The sequence below is a fragment of the Triturus cristatus genome, chromosome 3_1, assembly GCF_964204655.1.
Source record: "Triturus cristatus chromosome 3_1, aTriCri1.1, whole genome shotgun sequence".
Lineage (NCBI taxonomy): Eukaryota > Metazoa > Chordata > Amphibia > Caudata > Salamandridae > Triturus > Triturus cristatus.
In genome coordinates, this window is record NC_140583.1 from 829113226 (window position 1) to 829127790 (window position 14565).

At 43.9% G+C, this 14565-nt stretch overlaps 1 protein-coding gene across 2 annotated transcripts in view; it reads right to left on the bottom strand.

Annotated features, from left to right (window-relative positions):
• Positions 1-14565, bottom strand: part of PJVK (pejvakin) — a 151549-nt gene that overhangs the window by 33639 nt on the left and 103345 nt on the right. For both annotated transcript variants that reach the window (XM_085645213.1, XM_085645212.1), the window contains exons 3-4: positions 7262-7403; positions 3143-3260 (exon numbers count right to left, since the gene is read on the bottom strand). In XM_085645213.1, the coding sequence (XP_085501339.1) occupies positions 3143-3260; positions 7262-7403 (260 nt within the window). The remainder of the gene's footprint in view (positions 1-3142; positions 3261-7261; positions 7404-14565) is intronic.

Consider the following 14565-nt stretch of genomic DNA (forward strand, 5'->3'; position numbering starts at 1 on the left):
TGCAAGTGTTATAGGGGTCAGTTCTTCCCCCTCATCAAGTCAGAGAGGGACCATCCTGCCAACACCTATTCCCCCTATGTCTCACTATCTGGGAGCAATACACAAAGACCAACTGTGAGCGACACCTAGTCATGTGACCCAGGATACAGGCTGCAGGCATCAAATGGTTAGGACACAAAATGCTAACTTTCTAAAAGTGTCATTTTGAGAATTATGACTTAAAATCCAATTTTACCATTAAAGAGGGTTTTAAAGTACAATTCTCTAGACATCAAACCCGACATTCCTACTTGCTCCCAACTGAACGTTAGCACTTATAAAATTATATAAGGTAATTCAATGTTAACCTATGGGAGAAGTAGGCCCTACAATAGACATGTCCAACTTTATAGATACACTGCACCCTGCCCACTGGGATGTTAAGGCACACCCCAGGAGTGACTTGTGTGTATAAAAAGGAATGTTTAGGCCTAGGAAAAGGTTTGTTTTGCCAGATCGAAATGGCAGTTTAAACTGTACACACAGGCTGTAATGGCATGCCTGAGACATATGTCAAAAGCTGCTTCAGTGGGTGGCACAACCAGTGCTGCCGGACCACTAGTAGCATTTAATTTACAGACCCTGGGTATAGGCAGTACTACTTTACTAAGGACTTATCAGTAAATTAATTAGGCCAATTGGATGTAAGCCAATTTTACCATGCTTAAACAAGAGATCACTAGCACTCTAGCACTAGTTAACAATGGTAAACTGTGTATAGTCCTGAAGTCAGCAAAATGGAGAATTGAAGACAAAAAGTTGGCGGAAAACCCCTCCAAGGATATCAGGTCCAACCATCATATATTGCTATCGCACTGTTGGTGATAAAGTGGGTGTCCTCTAAGATATCAGAGGTACCCAACATCAGGTCAATACATGAGTATGACCTGTGAACGTGAAAGAAAAATTTGAATTCTTTGTCGTCAGAGTTCTTGCTACGCCACAGGCTATTAAGTCTAACTCCTTTATCTCCCACAATAGGGTTGGATGCATTGTCCAAGTATCGATCTTGTGGATGCCTATCTAGTAGGGCATCAGGGGCTAGGCTGAAATTTCCCACCCAAAGCAAGCTGGAGGGTTCCTAGTCTCCTATGAGGGGCAACAGAAGGTACCAGAATTGCTCCTGTCCCCCATTTGGGGCGTAGATATTAAGAATAATGAAGGGGAGTCACTAGTGGTTAGCTGCAAAGTAAATGTCACGACCCTCTTTAGTGTCCTTAGTCGCACTGGTGCGGAGACATCCTAGTACAAGGCTATGCTTTGATCCTGATAAGTAGGTCGATCTAGTTTCCTGGCTTCCCGCATTATTCTATCTTTCACCTGAGAGAAGCCCAATTTTGTAGTAATATCTCTTGGTCTTGTGCCTGGCACTGGTCTAGGGGCTCCAACTCTGTGTGCATGGACAATCGGTAAGTCAAACACTAGCTTTCTTTGAGGACATATCTGAAACGGATTCTGAAAAATTGGACCATGTCCTCCTTCTCATCAATTTCTAGATCAGTGCATTTCTCCCACAGCTGTCGAACCTCATCCTTTAATTTAGTGCCAGAGTCCTGTAGCTTCTCCATCTCCTGACTCATAGTCAATATATTATCTTTGTTAGTGGCAAACGTTCCCCCAGGGCTTAAAGTTCTTTTGTTATGTCGGAGAGGCCGGCCGCTATGTCGGATTTTAGGGCCTGCAGCTGGGTAAACACCATATTCAAGATTTTTGTGTGCAGATCACTGAGGCATACCTGTTGGACTTCATCTGTAATTGGGGTCCCCCTTCTTCTCTCTATGAGGCTCTAGCTACACCCTCACTCGGTATGGACAAGGACGCAATGGGGATCAAGGATGGTGACCACCCTGGGGTCATTGATGCTGTTGTCTCCCAACACTCACCAAGTCTCTTTTGATGTTTCAGCTTCCGTCTTATACGATCTCCGGATACAGCTTAGGGATGACGCCACTGTAAAACACTGAGGTGTTGGGCGAGTCCAGTGTGCACATCAACAACCTTGTAAACTAAGAGGGCCACCTCTATTCATATGTAGGTAGTGATGTGTAGGACTAGACTCCAAGTGGGTCGAAGAGTGCACAGCTATCTCTTCTAGTGTCCCAGTCCACGGACCAAGCAATATCTTCTCTCTAGTTCCCCCATATATTTCTCTGAGTGTTGGAAAAATCTGTTTGCTTCAGGGAGAGGGTATTTGCTGAAAAGCTGCCCATCCAAGCCCCCTACTCCTTTCCTCTGCTCCCCGCTGACAGCCCCTCTCTCTGCACGGGGAGAACGCTATTTGAGGGGCAGCCTCACTTTCATGTTTCGGAGGAGCATGCAACCCAAGATGGTGGCCTACGCGCCCTTTCAGCTCCAATGAACTCCTGGTCACCGCCGCTTCCACTGCCTCCTCAATCACCTGCCACCCAGGGGCGTAACACAGGCCGCCGCAGCCTCCGCAGTGCGGGGGGGGGGCCTCAAGCTCCAGGGCCCCCCCTCAGCACAGCACTCTGGCTGCAGAGCTCCTGATTGAGCCCAGAGGGGGCCCCCCCAGGAGCCTTGCAGGGAGGCCCCCTCAAGGTTCGTTATGCCAGTGCTGCCACCTTCTCACGTGGCTCACTGCTCCTCCAGGGTGTCAGGCGCTCCTCCTTGGTGTATAAATATTGGTTGCCAATGCTTCTATGAGCTCCTTTGGGGAGGCCTGAACACACAGCTTATAAGGCCAATGCCAGACTCATCCATCCTCAAGCCACACCCTCCAGCTTCTGTCATTTTAGAAAGAATGACATATGGGCCCAGGATCACAAAGCCCATTTAAGGACGTTTTTATCTTGCTTCATGAAGTTAAACCCCTGTGCTCGCTTTCTGGTTTGATACTTTTGTTTATGACGTCATACCATGTGAATACAGCATGACATAGACCACATAAGCAGTTCTGCTGAGAGCAGTCAGGCATCATTAGTCATTCATGGTTTCTCCTCTCATGGTTTATGGCACTTTCCCCACACATCAATGAGAATAAGTAGCATATTATACTGCATACGTTTAAATACCCATTATAACTGTGCTCTACAAACAAGTATGCTTACATCAGAAACTACAGCTAAATGAACAAGGTACTTACCAAAGTGACCATCCAGATGAATAAACAGTGCAAAAATGCTAAATGCTATTGTTGTATGTGCAGGAAAAACAATAGCTTTGTCTCGTCCCTTATGATTTTTGTCATCAATAATGTGAAACTGAGATTTAAACAAAGAAGAAAATGGGTTAGGAATCAATGTTAGATACCTCTGCAGTAGTACATACTAAGATAAGGAAATGTAACACTTTCTCAGAATGTACATCTTTTCTTTCCTGGATAAGTCATAGGTATAATTTGATTACAGAAAGAGAGCAACATGAAACTACGTATGAAAAACGTATGTAATTGTGTGGTAATAGCTGGTGAGTGAATCTTACATTCTCAAAATTGGAAGATGTCACCTAAGTGTCCCCAGAGTGTAACAGGCATTAGCACCACATTTTATGAAGCTCCTAGGCACTTAGGTAATACACAACGAACTGCAGATGTTTGTGCATCTCTTTTTGAAAATATTATGTGATAATAATAGTTTTTGTTTAAAATGATAGCGCTCCAAACAGAACAACTGACATTCCCAATTAAACCTGCATATTAGAGATATTAATATTACTCAATTGCATGGAACTCAATTTACAAACCAGAGCAGGGTGCAATGCTGAGCTGGCCGGGATTCATATCATGACCTACAAATCAAAGTAGATGTCAGTGTCCGTGATTTATCTCACTGAGCCATTATGTTGACATATTAATACCTGCAATGTTGAAATGTAACCACCCACACATTGTGAAGTATGCATTGTTTTAAACAGGGCCACAGACCTAAGCTGTTGTATGTGTGGAACAGGACTCATTCTCCATCTACAGCCTAATGCTTGAACTTACCTTTCTTTCCTGCCAACTCCATGTCTGATCCAAACTCCCTTCGAAACGACTTCAACTCGTTTTTGGATAGCTATGTGAACCTCTATGCTTAAACTAAAACACACAGGTGCAAGCCAAAACCTTGAGTACCCTATTACTATAAAGACTTCCCTGAAAAACAGAAAGAAAATGGTACAAAAATGGCAGAAAAACGGAATTCCAGATGCCCCTATGATACTGAAGTCCCTCTGTGTTACATACTAACAGCTCAACCCATCAGCCAAAGCAAAATACGTTAACAATGCCATCCGTGAAGCCATGGACCGAACCAGAACGCTGCATCATCAAATAACTACCTGACCCAGTATCCCACACTCCACAGACAAGTGCAATGCCATCAACTTCCTCAGTACGGAAATACAGTAGATCCAACTACATATCGACAGCACAAAGCCAGACTCTTCTCTTACTCCCACTCCTTCTAGTGGAATCCTGTAATAGTCATCCTTTTAAGCTCTTTCTCTTGCAGGTCTCCCTAAAATGTGCAACTCCTTCAAAGCTGCTTTCTATCAATATGGTGTCTTCATCAAATCTCTCTGACCTCTGATTCGCCATTGTCAAAGAAAAACAGCATCTTCCCAGAAGTTTCAAATACAGGTTTGACCCTCACACTCATAAGAAAGCCTACATTAGACCCTGATGATCTCACAACTGCTTGCCCATCACTCACACTCCATTTATCAGTAAGATCATCGAAAAAGCAGACCGATACTCCGAGATCACATAAATGCTAGCCCTCTCCAGCAAGATTACCAGTCTAAGTTCACCTCAGGCTGCTGCACAGAGTCAATTAGATCACACATCATAGACAATGCACTTCTGACTACAAATGAAGATGATCCCTGGCTCTTAATTCTGTTGGGTGACTTTGCTGCCTTCAGTTCACCCCACCCTTAGCTACATCCTGGAATTTTGAATGGAATTTACTGGTAATGCCCTTCACTCGTTCCCCTCTTACCTTCTAACAAACTCCAGTTCATTCAGCTGGGCACCTCCAAGTCCCAAAATATCCTTATCACCTGCGGAATCCAACAGAGTTCTGTCTAGTCTCCTGTCATCTTCAACCTCTACATGAAGCCACTTGGGGCTCTACTCATAGAACGCGGCATCAAAATTCTCCAGTATGCCAGTGATCCATGGCTCTACATGAAAGTCTCCATTGCTCTAGACATCCAATGCCCCAAACATTGCCTGCTTCTCATTCACACCTTCATGCCCAGCATCTAAGTGAAGCTCAACCCCAACACGGAATCCGTGTTATTTGTCGAGAACACCAACTACGAATTAGCAAAAGTTTTTAGTCGCTCAGTGACACAAACCTTGATCGCTTTGAACTCCAACTTTCACAGAACACCAAGTCAATCAGTCAGTCAAAACGTATCTTTATTTGGACCGTAGTGCTTCAAACTACAGACTATTTAAACAAAAAATGGTATCTAAAAACCAATAAAATTAAGGTTACACGCCCAATAAAAGACTGTTCAAATCTACTTAAAAAGTTGTTTACTGCTAATAAGAAACCTCATATAGTACAATTACAGAAAGGTAATTCATATCAAGTTAAAAATTGACCAACCTGTCTACAATTTTGTATTCCATAATTCTTAAAAAAGCATAAAAATTATATTTTGCTGTGGCAATAAGAAAATACAGTCTAACCAAATATGCATGTGTTACACCGGACATCAAAACCACATATTCGTTGTCCATTGTTACTTAAGATTGCTCTCATTACTTTTGGGAACGAAAAAAGGGATTTAAACTTATACTGAACTTCAATACTGCCTGTCCCATTGCTCTGTTGGCTACACCTTATAAAAGTAATGAAAGTGCTCTGCCATGTTTCCCTTAAGAACTGGGTGGATGTTTTAGTACTCAGATACAGCATTTATTTTTCCCTGGAACACAATTTGATTAATAATTGTAGCTCAGTCTTTGGTAGCATCACTGATAAGTTGTATTTATCAATTTTATGGACAACCTACTAAATATATCTTGTACTATTTTCCTGACTTCTTATGCTTAAACCACTACTTACAATCTACTTCGTGAAGAGTAACAATGTTATGCTTTACACAGTTTTCCATCCTTGGCCACAATCGTACCAAGTTGTAGCAATGTAAGTAGGTCTAGGCTGTTAAGCCCATTTCCATTTTTATATCCTGACTCGTGGAGGCTCTTGAAAGGCACAACATATTTTTGCAGAGATTTCTAACAATACCATGGACAGTCATGAAAACATACAGATGCATCATTGATCAAATCAAGCCAGAACTGTCAATCAATGCTCAGGTCACCAGATCGGAACTCTTATACTCTTATACTTTAGACACATAATGTGAAGGCTCCAGTCACCTGGAAAAGTCGGCGATGCTTGAAAAAGTCAAAGGAAAAGGAAGAAGAGGGCGACAAGCAGCAATCATGACAACAATCAACACACCAATGAGAAGTACGAAGACCCAAATAGAAGATAGGGTTTAGTCTATCTATACAGTTGCCAGCAATCAATATTGACTTGTGGGTACTTAAAGAAAGAAGAAGAACATAGTTTTAATAGACAACACCTAGCTCCTATTAACCTACTCTGCCATACAGTAATGGAGGAAATGGATCGAACAGTTTCATAAGAGCATATGACTAATCCAATAACCAACAATAATAACTAATAAACACTGGACTAACCATTAGCCTTGGGTTCTGGAGGAGAATGCTACCTGCTATAAATTACTTTAACTCCTTGTCAGTGTTAGTAAACACTTTATATATTCAATCACTATACAATACCGAGCTTAGAACATAACAGAACACTGACCATGTACCCCAATAATAATGTTGTGCCGCAAACTCACCAGGGCAGACTAGATGTATCAATGCGCCAAAATTACAATTTTACGTGGGCATCGCAGTACCTAAAATAGGATGACCCACCCACACAATTTCGATGGGAGCTCGCAAAACCCCTATTAGTGCCTTCCATTTGGATAATTACTTTTAGTCTTCGACCAGCAACTGACACTCACGTAGGGGCCTCTGCTGGGTGAAAACCCACAATCTGCAGAGGACAATTTGAATATTGAGGTAAGGAATTGGTGAATGATTTGTTGTATAAAGACCGCATGCTATAACATAGCTTGCCGCGTCATACCCCTGAGACTGCACAGCTTTCTGGACAATTACACAAGCACAGTAGTCCACATTCCCTCTCCAGATAAAGCGTCTTCCTGATTTATCACTTACCCTCATTGTTTCTCCACGCATCCCAGCATGCACGGTTAATGAGCATTGCCTTGTGGTCCTTATACTTTCCATGACCACACACAAAACTTCCTTTTCACTTTCTCTTGATTGACGAATTAAACAATGATCCAGGTCAACTTTTCTAGAATAAAAGACCAACATCAACATCTGTGCACGTGCAGGAGTAGATAAAAGCATAGTCAAGAAAAAAGTAACTTTAAATGTATACTTCATTTAGGACTCATGAAAATAGAAAGGTATTACCAATAATTGCACATATAAGTCTTTATCATTAACTTGCGCCTGCGCCTTTAAAAAACTAATGGAGAACCACCGTTTGTATTAAGGTGGTAAATACTAGAGCCAAAAACATAAATGGATAAATGGATTAGAAGATATTTGCCATAATCATTTGTAAATTTTATTTATTTCACAGTAATAACTATAATTTAACCTGTGCTAAAACCTTGCACTTTCTAAAACTAAGAAGTGGTGCATTTGCCTAAAAAGTAATGTTACTTAGCAATATTTTTCTGAAAGACAACCATTTTTTAACAGCATTGAGCAAGCGCATGGCAACATCAATGCATACACTGTGCAGAACACTGGCACTTTTCACAGCAATTGTTAGTATCTGCCTAAGGGCATATCCACTAAAGGTCGCCTTTAGGTGCTACTCAGTGGTGCAGGCAAATTTATATTTTCTTACTTGTGCTTAGCTGTGCAGCAATCCCAGTGGTATGTCCTTAGGCTCCTATGACCAGAGCCCAACCACCTTTGGGCCTGGATTGACCAACTGTTGATTTTAGTGCCGCTACTCATTAGATGTCTATACTGAATTCTTTGGGGTGCAAAGGCCAGATAAAAGAGGAATATAACTGAATGTGACTGTTGGCAAGTTTCGTGGACTATGGAGTATGTGTGATGGCCGGGTGTATCTTTTCCCTGGCTCTGTAACCCATTGGCAGTGGGTTATAGGAAACCAGGAATCATTGAAATTGAATCCATGCCTGTTTTTAGGTTTCGCCTGCACAGGGCTCGCACTGGGCTTGTGAAATCTCTTATAAATAGGGCATAAATAGGGCTCCCGGTTTTATGGTACTTCTTTTGACATTTCCGTCTGTATTTATCCATATTTATTTTTTGCTACTTTTATCTGTATTGAGCAATATTTATTTTGGGTTTTGTGAAAAATTTGTATATTTCCACATGTATTTAACTGAGAAATATGCACTCATGCTTGAATGCCTGCCAGGTTTCAATGCTATGAACACCCTCAGAAGATAAATTAATGCTCTTATATAAATATTTGCAAATTTCAATATCAACCATGTGCATATGTACTGCTGTTTAAGCCTCTTTACTAAAATTATTTTCTTTAAAAGCAACCCAATTGTAGTTTTTGTCCACATTTAAAAATAAATACAGAAATGAATGTTTTTCTGTCTGTGTTTATGTGTAATAATCTATAAAAACGGAAAACAGGGAGCCTCAGTTATAATCAACAAAATAAAATATTAAAAGGAGCTTAGACCCCGCCCATTACTTACCTTTAATTAACATTGTATGGCTCCCATGTCATTCTCCTTTCCTTGCTTCCTATTGGTCAGCAGCTCCTCCTGGACTCCGTCTTCCTCCTGGACTTTAGAGTCTTGTCCATGCCGTGGAGCATGCACCAAGTACGGCTTCCTGTGGCAATTGACCTTCCACTGGCCAACAGGTACTGTTTTTGTTTTACTCCCTCGTGTTATGTAACTCTGTCAACCCTCACCCCACACACAGTTTTTAGGTCTCGCCTGACCCAGCGCATGCGCTGGTCTGGGGAGACTTATTGAGAGGGCTCCAAAAAGTGCTACCAGGCCAGCCTAGAGCTACAGTGTATGTGCGCGGCCGCCGCACTTTACCGTGATTGCTTTCACTTTCGCAGCCGCTTTGATGTTTGATCGTGATCGCAATCACTTTCACGGCCGCACGGCCGCTTGGCATAGCCAATAGGTCTCGCTTTTGGGACCTTATAAGTATTTAGTTATGCAACTGTTGCATGGCTAAACACTTAAAAGGTCCCAAAGGCGAGACCTATTGGCTATGCCAATGCTTGTTTTACATGTTGTACAGCCGCAAGGGTTGCTGTGCAACATGGTTGAAAATAAAGGAATGTGCAATGACACAGTCAATGCTGGCTGTGTCATAATGCTTTTTTTAAGCCATGTTGCACAGAGGCTTGTGCTGCTGTGCAACATTTAAAAAAACATTGACAAACCCAAAATGTTTCACGTAGGCAAAACCTATGGGCTTTTCTAGTGCTTGTTTTTATGCTACAGGCACGATCTCTGATTCTCCCCATTTTGCACCGGTTCCCTTATTCTTTGCTCTTTCTCAGTGGTTGCCGTGACCTCCATCTTGGCGAGCTTTGGTAGTTGCCCAGGACTGGCTGCCGGAGCTGAGTGGTTCTATAGTCACTCCCAAGAAAGGAGCCACTAAGTGAAACATTTTCTTCTTGGTAGTGAGCACGGTACATGTTTCCACAGGTACCAAGTTATGGGGCCTGGTACCCACCAGTAACTTAAGTAATGAGCCCCAGGATCAGGTCAGGACCTTTTACATGGTTTATACTGGCCGGACCTGGAAAGTTGATGGAAGGGGCAGAGATGTCTTATTTTACTGTGAGCAACGGAGGAGGGCAGCGGGCACCGGAAGAAGACACGAGAGAAGCCGTTCATCTGCAGCTCCATGTATTGGCAGGTACTTGGTTCTGTAGGAACATCTAACGACGTCAAAGAGAGTGAATAATATTGGCAAAGGCTGCTCGGGGAGATGAAGACACACCAAAGGCTGCAATCGCAACACTTATCAGCGTGTCAGGACTAAAAAACACATCGTTTTACTCTTTGGGAACGACCCTTGTTAAATATTCAAACCAAGTGTCCTCCATTTAGTTTTAAAATGTTGTGATTGTGGTAAGTTTTTAGGTCAAATGCAAAAACAACAGTTTTTAGGTCAGCCATCCGTTAATAGGGGAAAAGATGCATTTGGAGTGAATAGATAACATACTTTCCATTTGTAATAACATCTACTTTACTGTTGTTTTTCTATAATGCCAACACAGCCACGAGGCTGGAGCATTAATAAAACCATAAACCTCTAAGATGCGTTCATGCAAACTGCATCTACAACTGCACTGGCTCCCCATGGCTCGCTTTCCAGGAGGCATTACAAAGATGCGCATTGGGCATATAGGTCATCATTGATGCTGATAAATTGCAAATATAAAGGACGATAGCAGCGCATTGATTTATAAAGCTGCATTTGCATTCTATAGTTTTTATTTTAATGTCTGCCAGGTATGAATAAAAATGTATAGATCCATGCAGTCAGTGGCGGCTGGTAAGATTTTAAAGTGGTAGGGCGTAATTACCTAATTGATTTTGAATGTGTGCACTTAACGTTCTAAACCTGCTTTTAGGGGGGGGGGCAGTTGCTAACATGTAAACATAGATAAACAAGCCCTCCTGTCTGCCTGGGCTGATCCAAATAAAGTTATTTGCCAAGTGGCTGGCACCATGTCGCCTGTGAGCCTTCAGTCTGTCCCAGCTTTTTATTTAACAGTCTGCATGTTGTGATAGTGTAGACCCAAAATGCAGGGTTGGGTTAAAAGCATAACCATAAGCCCCAGAGCGCAATAACCTGTTGACTAACATGTTATGACTCGCGGATAAAATTGAAAGTGACTTCGATCCAGGTGTCAGTGGTATAAATAAAATGTTTTTTTTTCTTTTCTTCTTCTTTTTCTTTTTTTTCCATCCATAATTCTTACATTACTGGGTGGTAAATAAAAGTTTAAAAAAATGTTGTGAAATGAAAGACCAGAACCAATTCATCACCGCCCCTCAAAGAGAATATACAATTGCTGTAACATTTCTGGCAATATGACATGGTTTATCAGGCAAGAGGAGGGTGGAGCTGAGGTGCTTGCATTATGTTGACACTGCTCTGAAAACAAATTCAGGTATTAAATACACCTTTATTGTCCAGAACAATGAGAGCCCTACTTGAGGTTTGGTTCATTGAACACAGCACCTCCCTTATGGCCATAAAGGGTACAGAAAGAATAAGGAAGGGACCTTGGTAATTGAATGAGTACGATCTTTGTTAAAATTAGAGGTTTTATGTGGGATTGGCTTGTGCATTCCACAGACAGCACACTGTTGCACCTTAACTTCCATTCTGGGTCAAGAAAAGTGCCGAGATGCCGCTCCATTTAGAGACCCAGAAGTATTAATCTTATCGACTTCTGATGTAAGAAATTTCTGTGCCCCTTTTAGCCAGCTTCAATGCCGAAAAACAAAAAGAGAAGTAATAAAACTGTACCTTCTGTCATTACTGGGCTCACCACCTCATGCGGGCCTTCAAACTGTGCTCTCTTTACTGTGGCTCGATTGAAACTGCTTTCACTCTTGCTCGCGCTACATACTGCTGGCATTACTAGCTTCGTGCAAAGAGCTCGCATACAGCGGTAGGCCTTGCAGCCAAGACCGTAGCACTCACTACATGAGAGAGGGACTCTCTAGGTGCACTTCACATGCGGCAGCAAGACACTCACGGAAGAAGCGATTACTAACTCTTTCTTGCGAGCGTCTACTTACTGCTGATTAGATGTTAGAGAGAGGGCTGGGAGGAGCCGGTGAGTCGGTCTCCTTCCAGGACTCCTCCCGAGCCCCTCACAAAGTCCAACCAACAGTGAGCAAAAAGAAACAAGCATTTACAATGCAATGGTCTCAGCATTGTTAAAGTTAGAGCTATTGGCATTGCTCATGACATTTTTGTTTATGTTTTTGTTTTTAAAACATTTAACCCCTTCGATGCTGCGCAGATTCCGCCGCTGTGCTGGCGGAATCTTGCGCGGGCGTGGTCATGACGGAATGGTTCCGTCATGAGCACAGCTCAACCGTGGGTCATGACGGAACCATTCCGTCATGAGCACCGAAGGGGTTAAACAAACGGCATTGTTATTTACAATGTCAATAGCTTAATCACTCTCAAATGCGAGACCTAATGCATTTGCACCCACACACAGAGCCACACACACAAAGCCACCCACACACACAGAGCCACCCACAGAGCCACCTACATACACACACAGTTACCCACACACAGACAGAGCCACCATGCATAGAGCCACCTACAAAAAAAGCCACCCACACAGTGCCACACACACAGAGCCAACCACACACACATAAAGCCTCCCACACACATAGAGCCTCCCACACACACAGAGCCACCCACACACACACAGAGCCACCCACAGCCACACACACAGAGCCACACATGCATACACAGAGCAACATGCACACACACACAGCCACACACATTGACTCTGTAAATATTTAATATGTATTTGTGTAATCTTAATCTCTTTAACTTTTCTAAATATGTAATCTGTAATGAATATGTAATTTAAAAATATGTAACTCTTGTCATGAGTACCGTAATAGCTATACGTATTGTCACCTATTACTCAGAATTTCAAATGTAACGCTCTTTGCTCTATTGTAAAGCGTTGGGACACCTTTTGGTAATGTCAGCGCTGTGTAAAACGCATAATTAAATGGCAGTCCCAGATCTTTAAAAAAATTAACGCAGTGGCGTAGCTAGGGGGGGGCGAGGGGGGCGGACCGCCCCAGGCGGCACTGTTTTGGAGGCGGCGGGCACATGGCACTGGTGGCCCGTTGCGACGGCCTTTGTAATTTATTTGGGGACACTCACTGTCTAACACTTTGTCAGTCAGTGTCCCCAAATAAATAATAAAGGCTGCCGCAACGGGCCGCCAGTGCCACGCGGCCCGTTTGATGTGCAAGCAAGCTCACGTGAGCGGCTTGCAACTACTGCCTGCACAAGCGCACGCACGCTGCACGCACCGCATAGTGGTGGTGGTGTGGTGCGTGCGCGCGCGCGCGAGTTGAGACCGGGTCACCAGTCTCTCCTGGGGCCTGGCAATGCCAAACTCCCGCGCACAGACACGGACTAAGGCGGGGACGAGTCACAGGTGATGAGGTCCCGCAGTCATGCTGAGCTCAGCTGCCGCCCGCGGTGCACATCGAGCAGGCGGCATTTATTTGTGCTGCACGTTTAGGCGGCGCCATAATTCTGCACAACGCGATAGCGTGGGAGCCAGCTTCGACCTACTAGACCCTGTCCTGCTGGGGATTGTTTTTTTTTGTTGTTGTTGCATCTTTTATATATTGTGAACTCGACCCGAAAGTATTGGAGCGCTGTACATGAGCACCGTATTTACATTACATATTCACATACATGCCAACCTTTCAGAAGCGCAAAGTGGGAGATTTTATAAAAAGAATCGGGAGAATGGGGCCTTGAATCGGGTTACTGTTATGTATGGGCTTTGGAAGCCTGCTGCTGCAGGATCGAACATTTGAAACGCAAATGCACGTTTTTTTCTTACCTTGCAGAAGCATGGAGCGCAATGGCAGGACAAGAGAGGGTGATGCAAACTTTGTGCCCTGGCCTGGCAGTGCATACAACCCCCCCTCCCCCAGCAGCCCGGGCTGAAACAGCTTCCCGGGCACGCACACAGCCGCCACCAAGTACTTCACAGGTGTTTAAAAGACCGTTTGCATGTGAATGAGGCTTTGTTGGTTTTTCATCCCCTTCTAGAGCCCCTGCCACTCTATCTATTGCTGGAAGAATTAGCACCTTTACACAATACCAAGCCCTGTCAGGTGAAACCCCGAGGAATCGGGTTTTTTGCTTGCAGGAATCGGGAGGCGGGAGACTAGCCTTGAAATCAGTAGTCTCCCGCCAGAATCGGGAGGGTTGGCATGACTGTATTCAGGCACGGGGAGATTAAGTGATTGCCCAGAATCACAGGATGTGGACCCTGGTTTCCTGCACCAAAGTCGGCAGCGCAGCCGACGGACCTCATCCCCTCCCCTAAATGGATTGATTCCCACCACCGACGCACGCCTTCCAGGACAGGCGGGCCCAGGCAACGCCGGCCGCGGCTAAATTAAGTTGGTCAACAGCCTGCTAAGTGCTGGGCAAGGCTGCTGAGATGAGATCCCGCCTGGCGACTCGACCCATGACCTCAGGCCTTCCTATGGCTTACTCGAGTGAGGCAGGCCATCTGAGTCGCCGGCGAACCTGTGCAGAAGTATAGGAGCTGTCTAAGCTTCTCATGTCGGCACCTGCGCGTGGGATCCGATGCACAGCTGGCAGAAGAAGTCATTCATCTTCAGGAGTCAGTACGAGTGCAGGTATGTTTTAAAGCAAACACTTCTGTGCAGTGC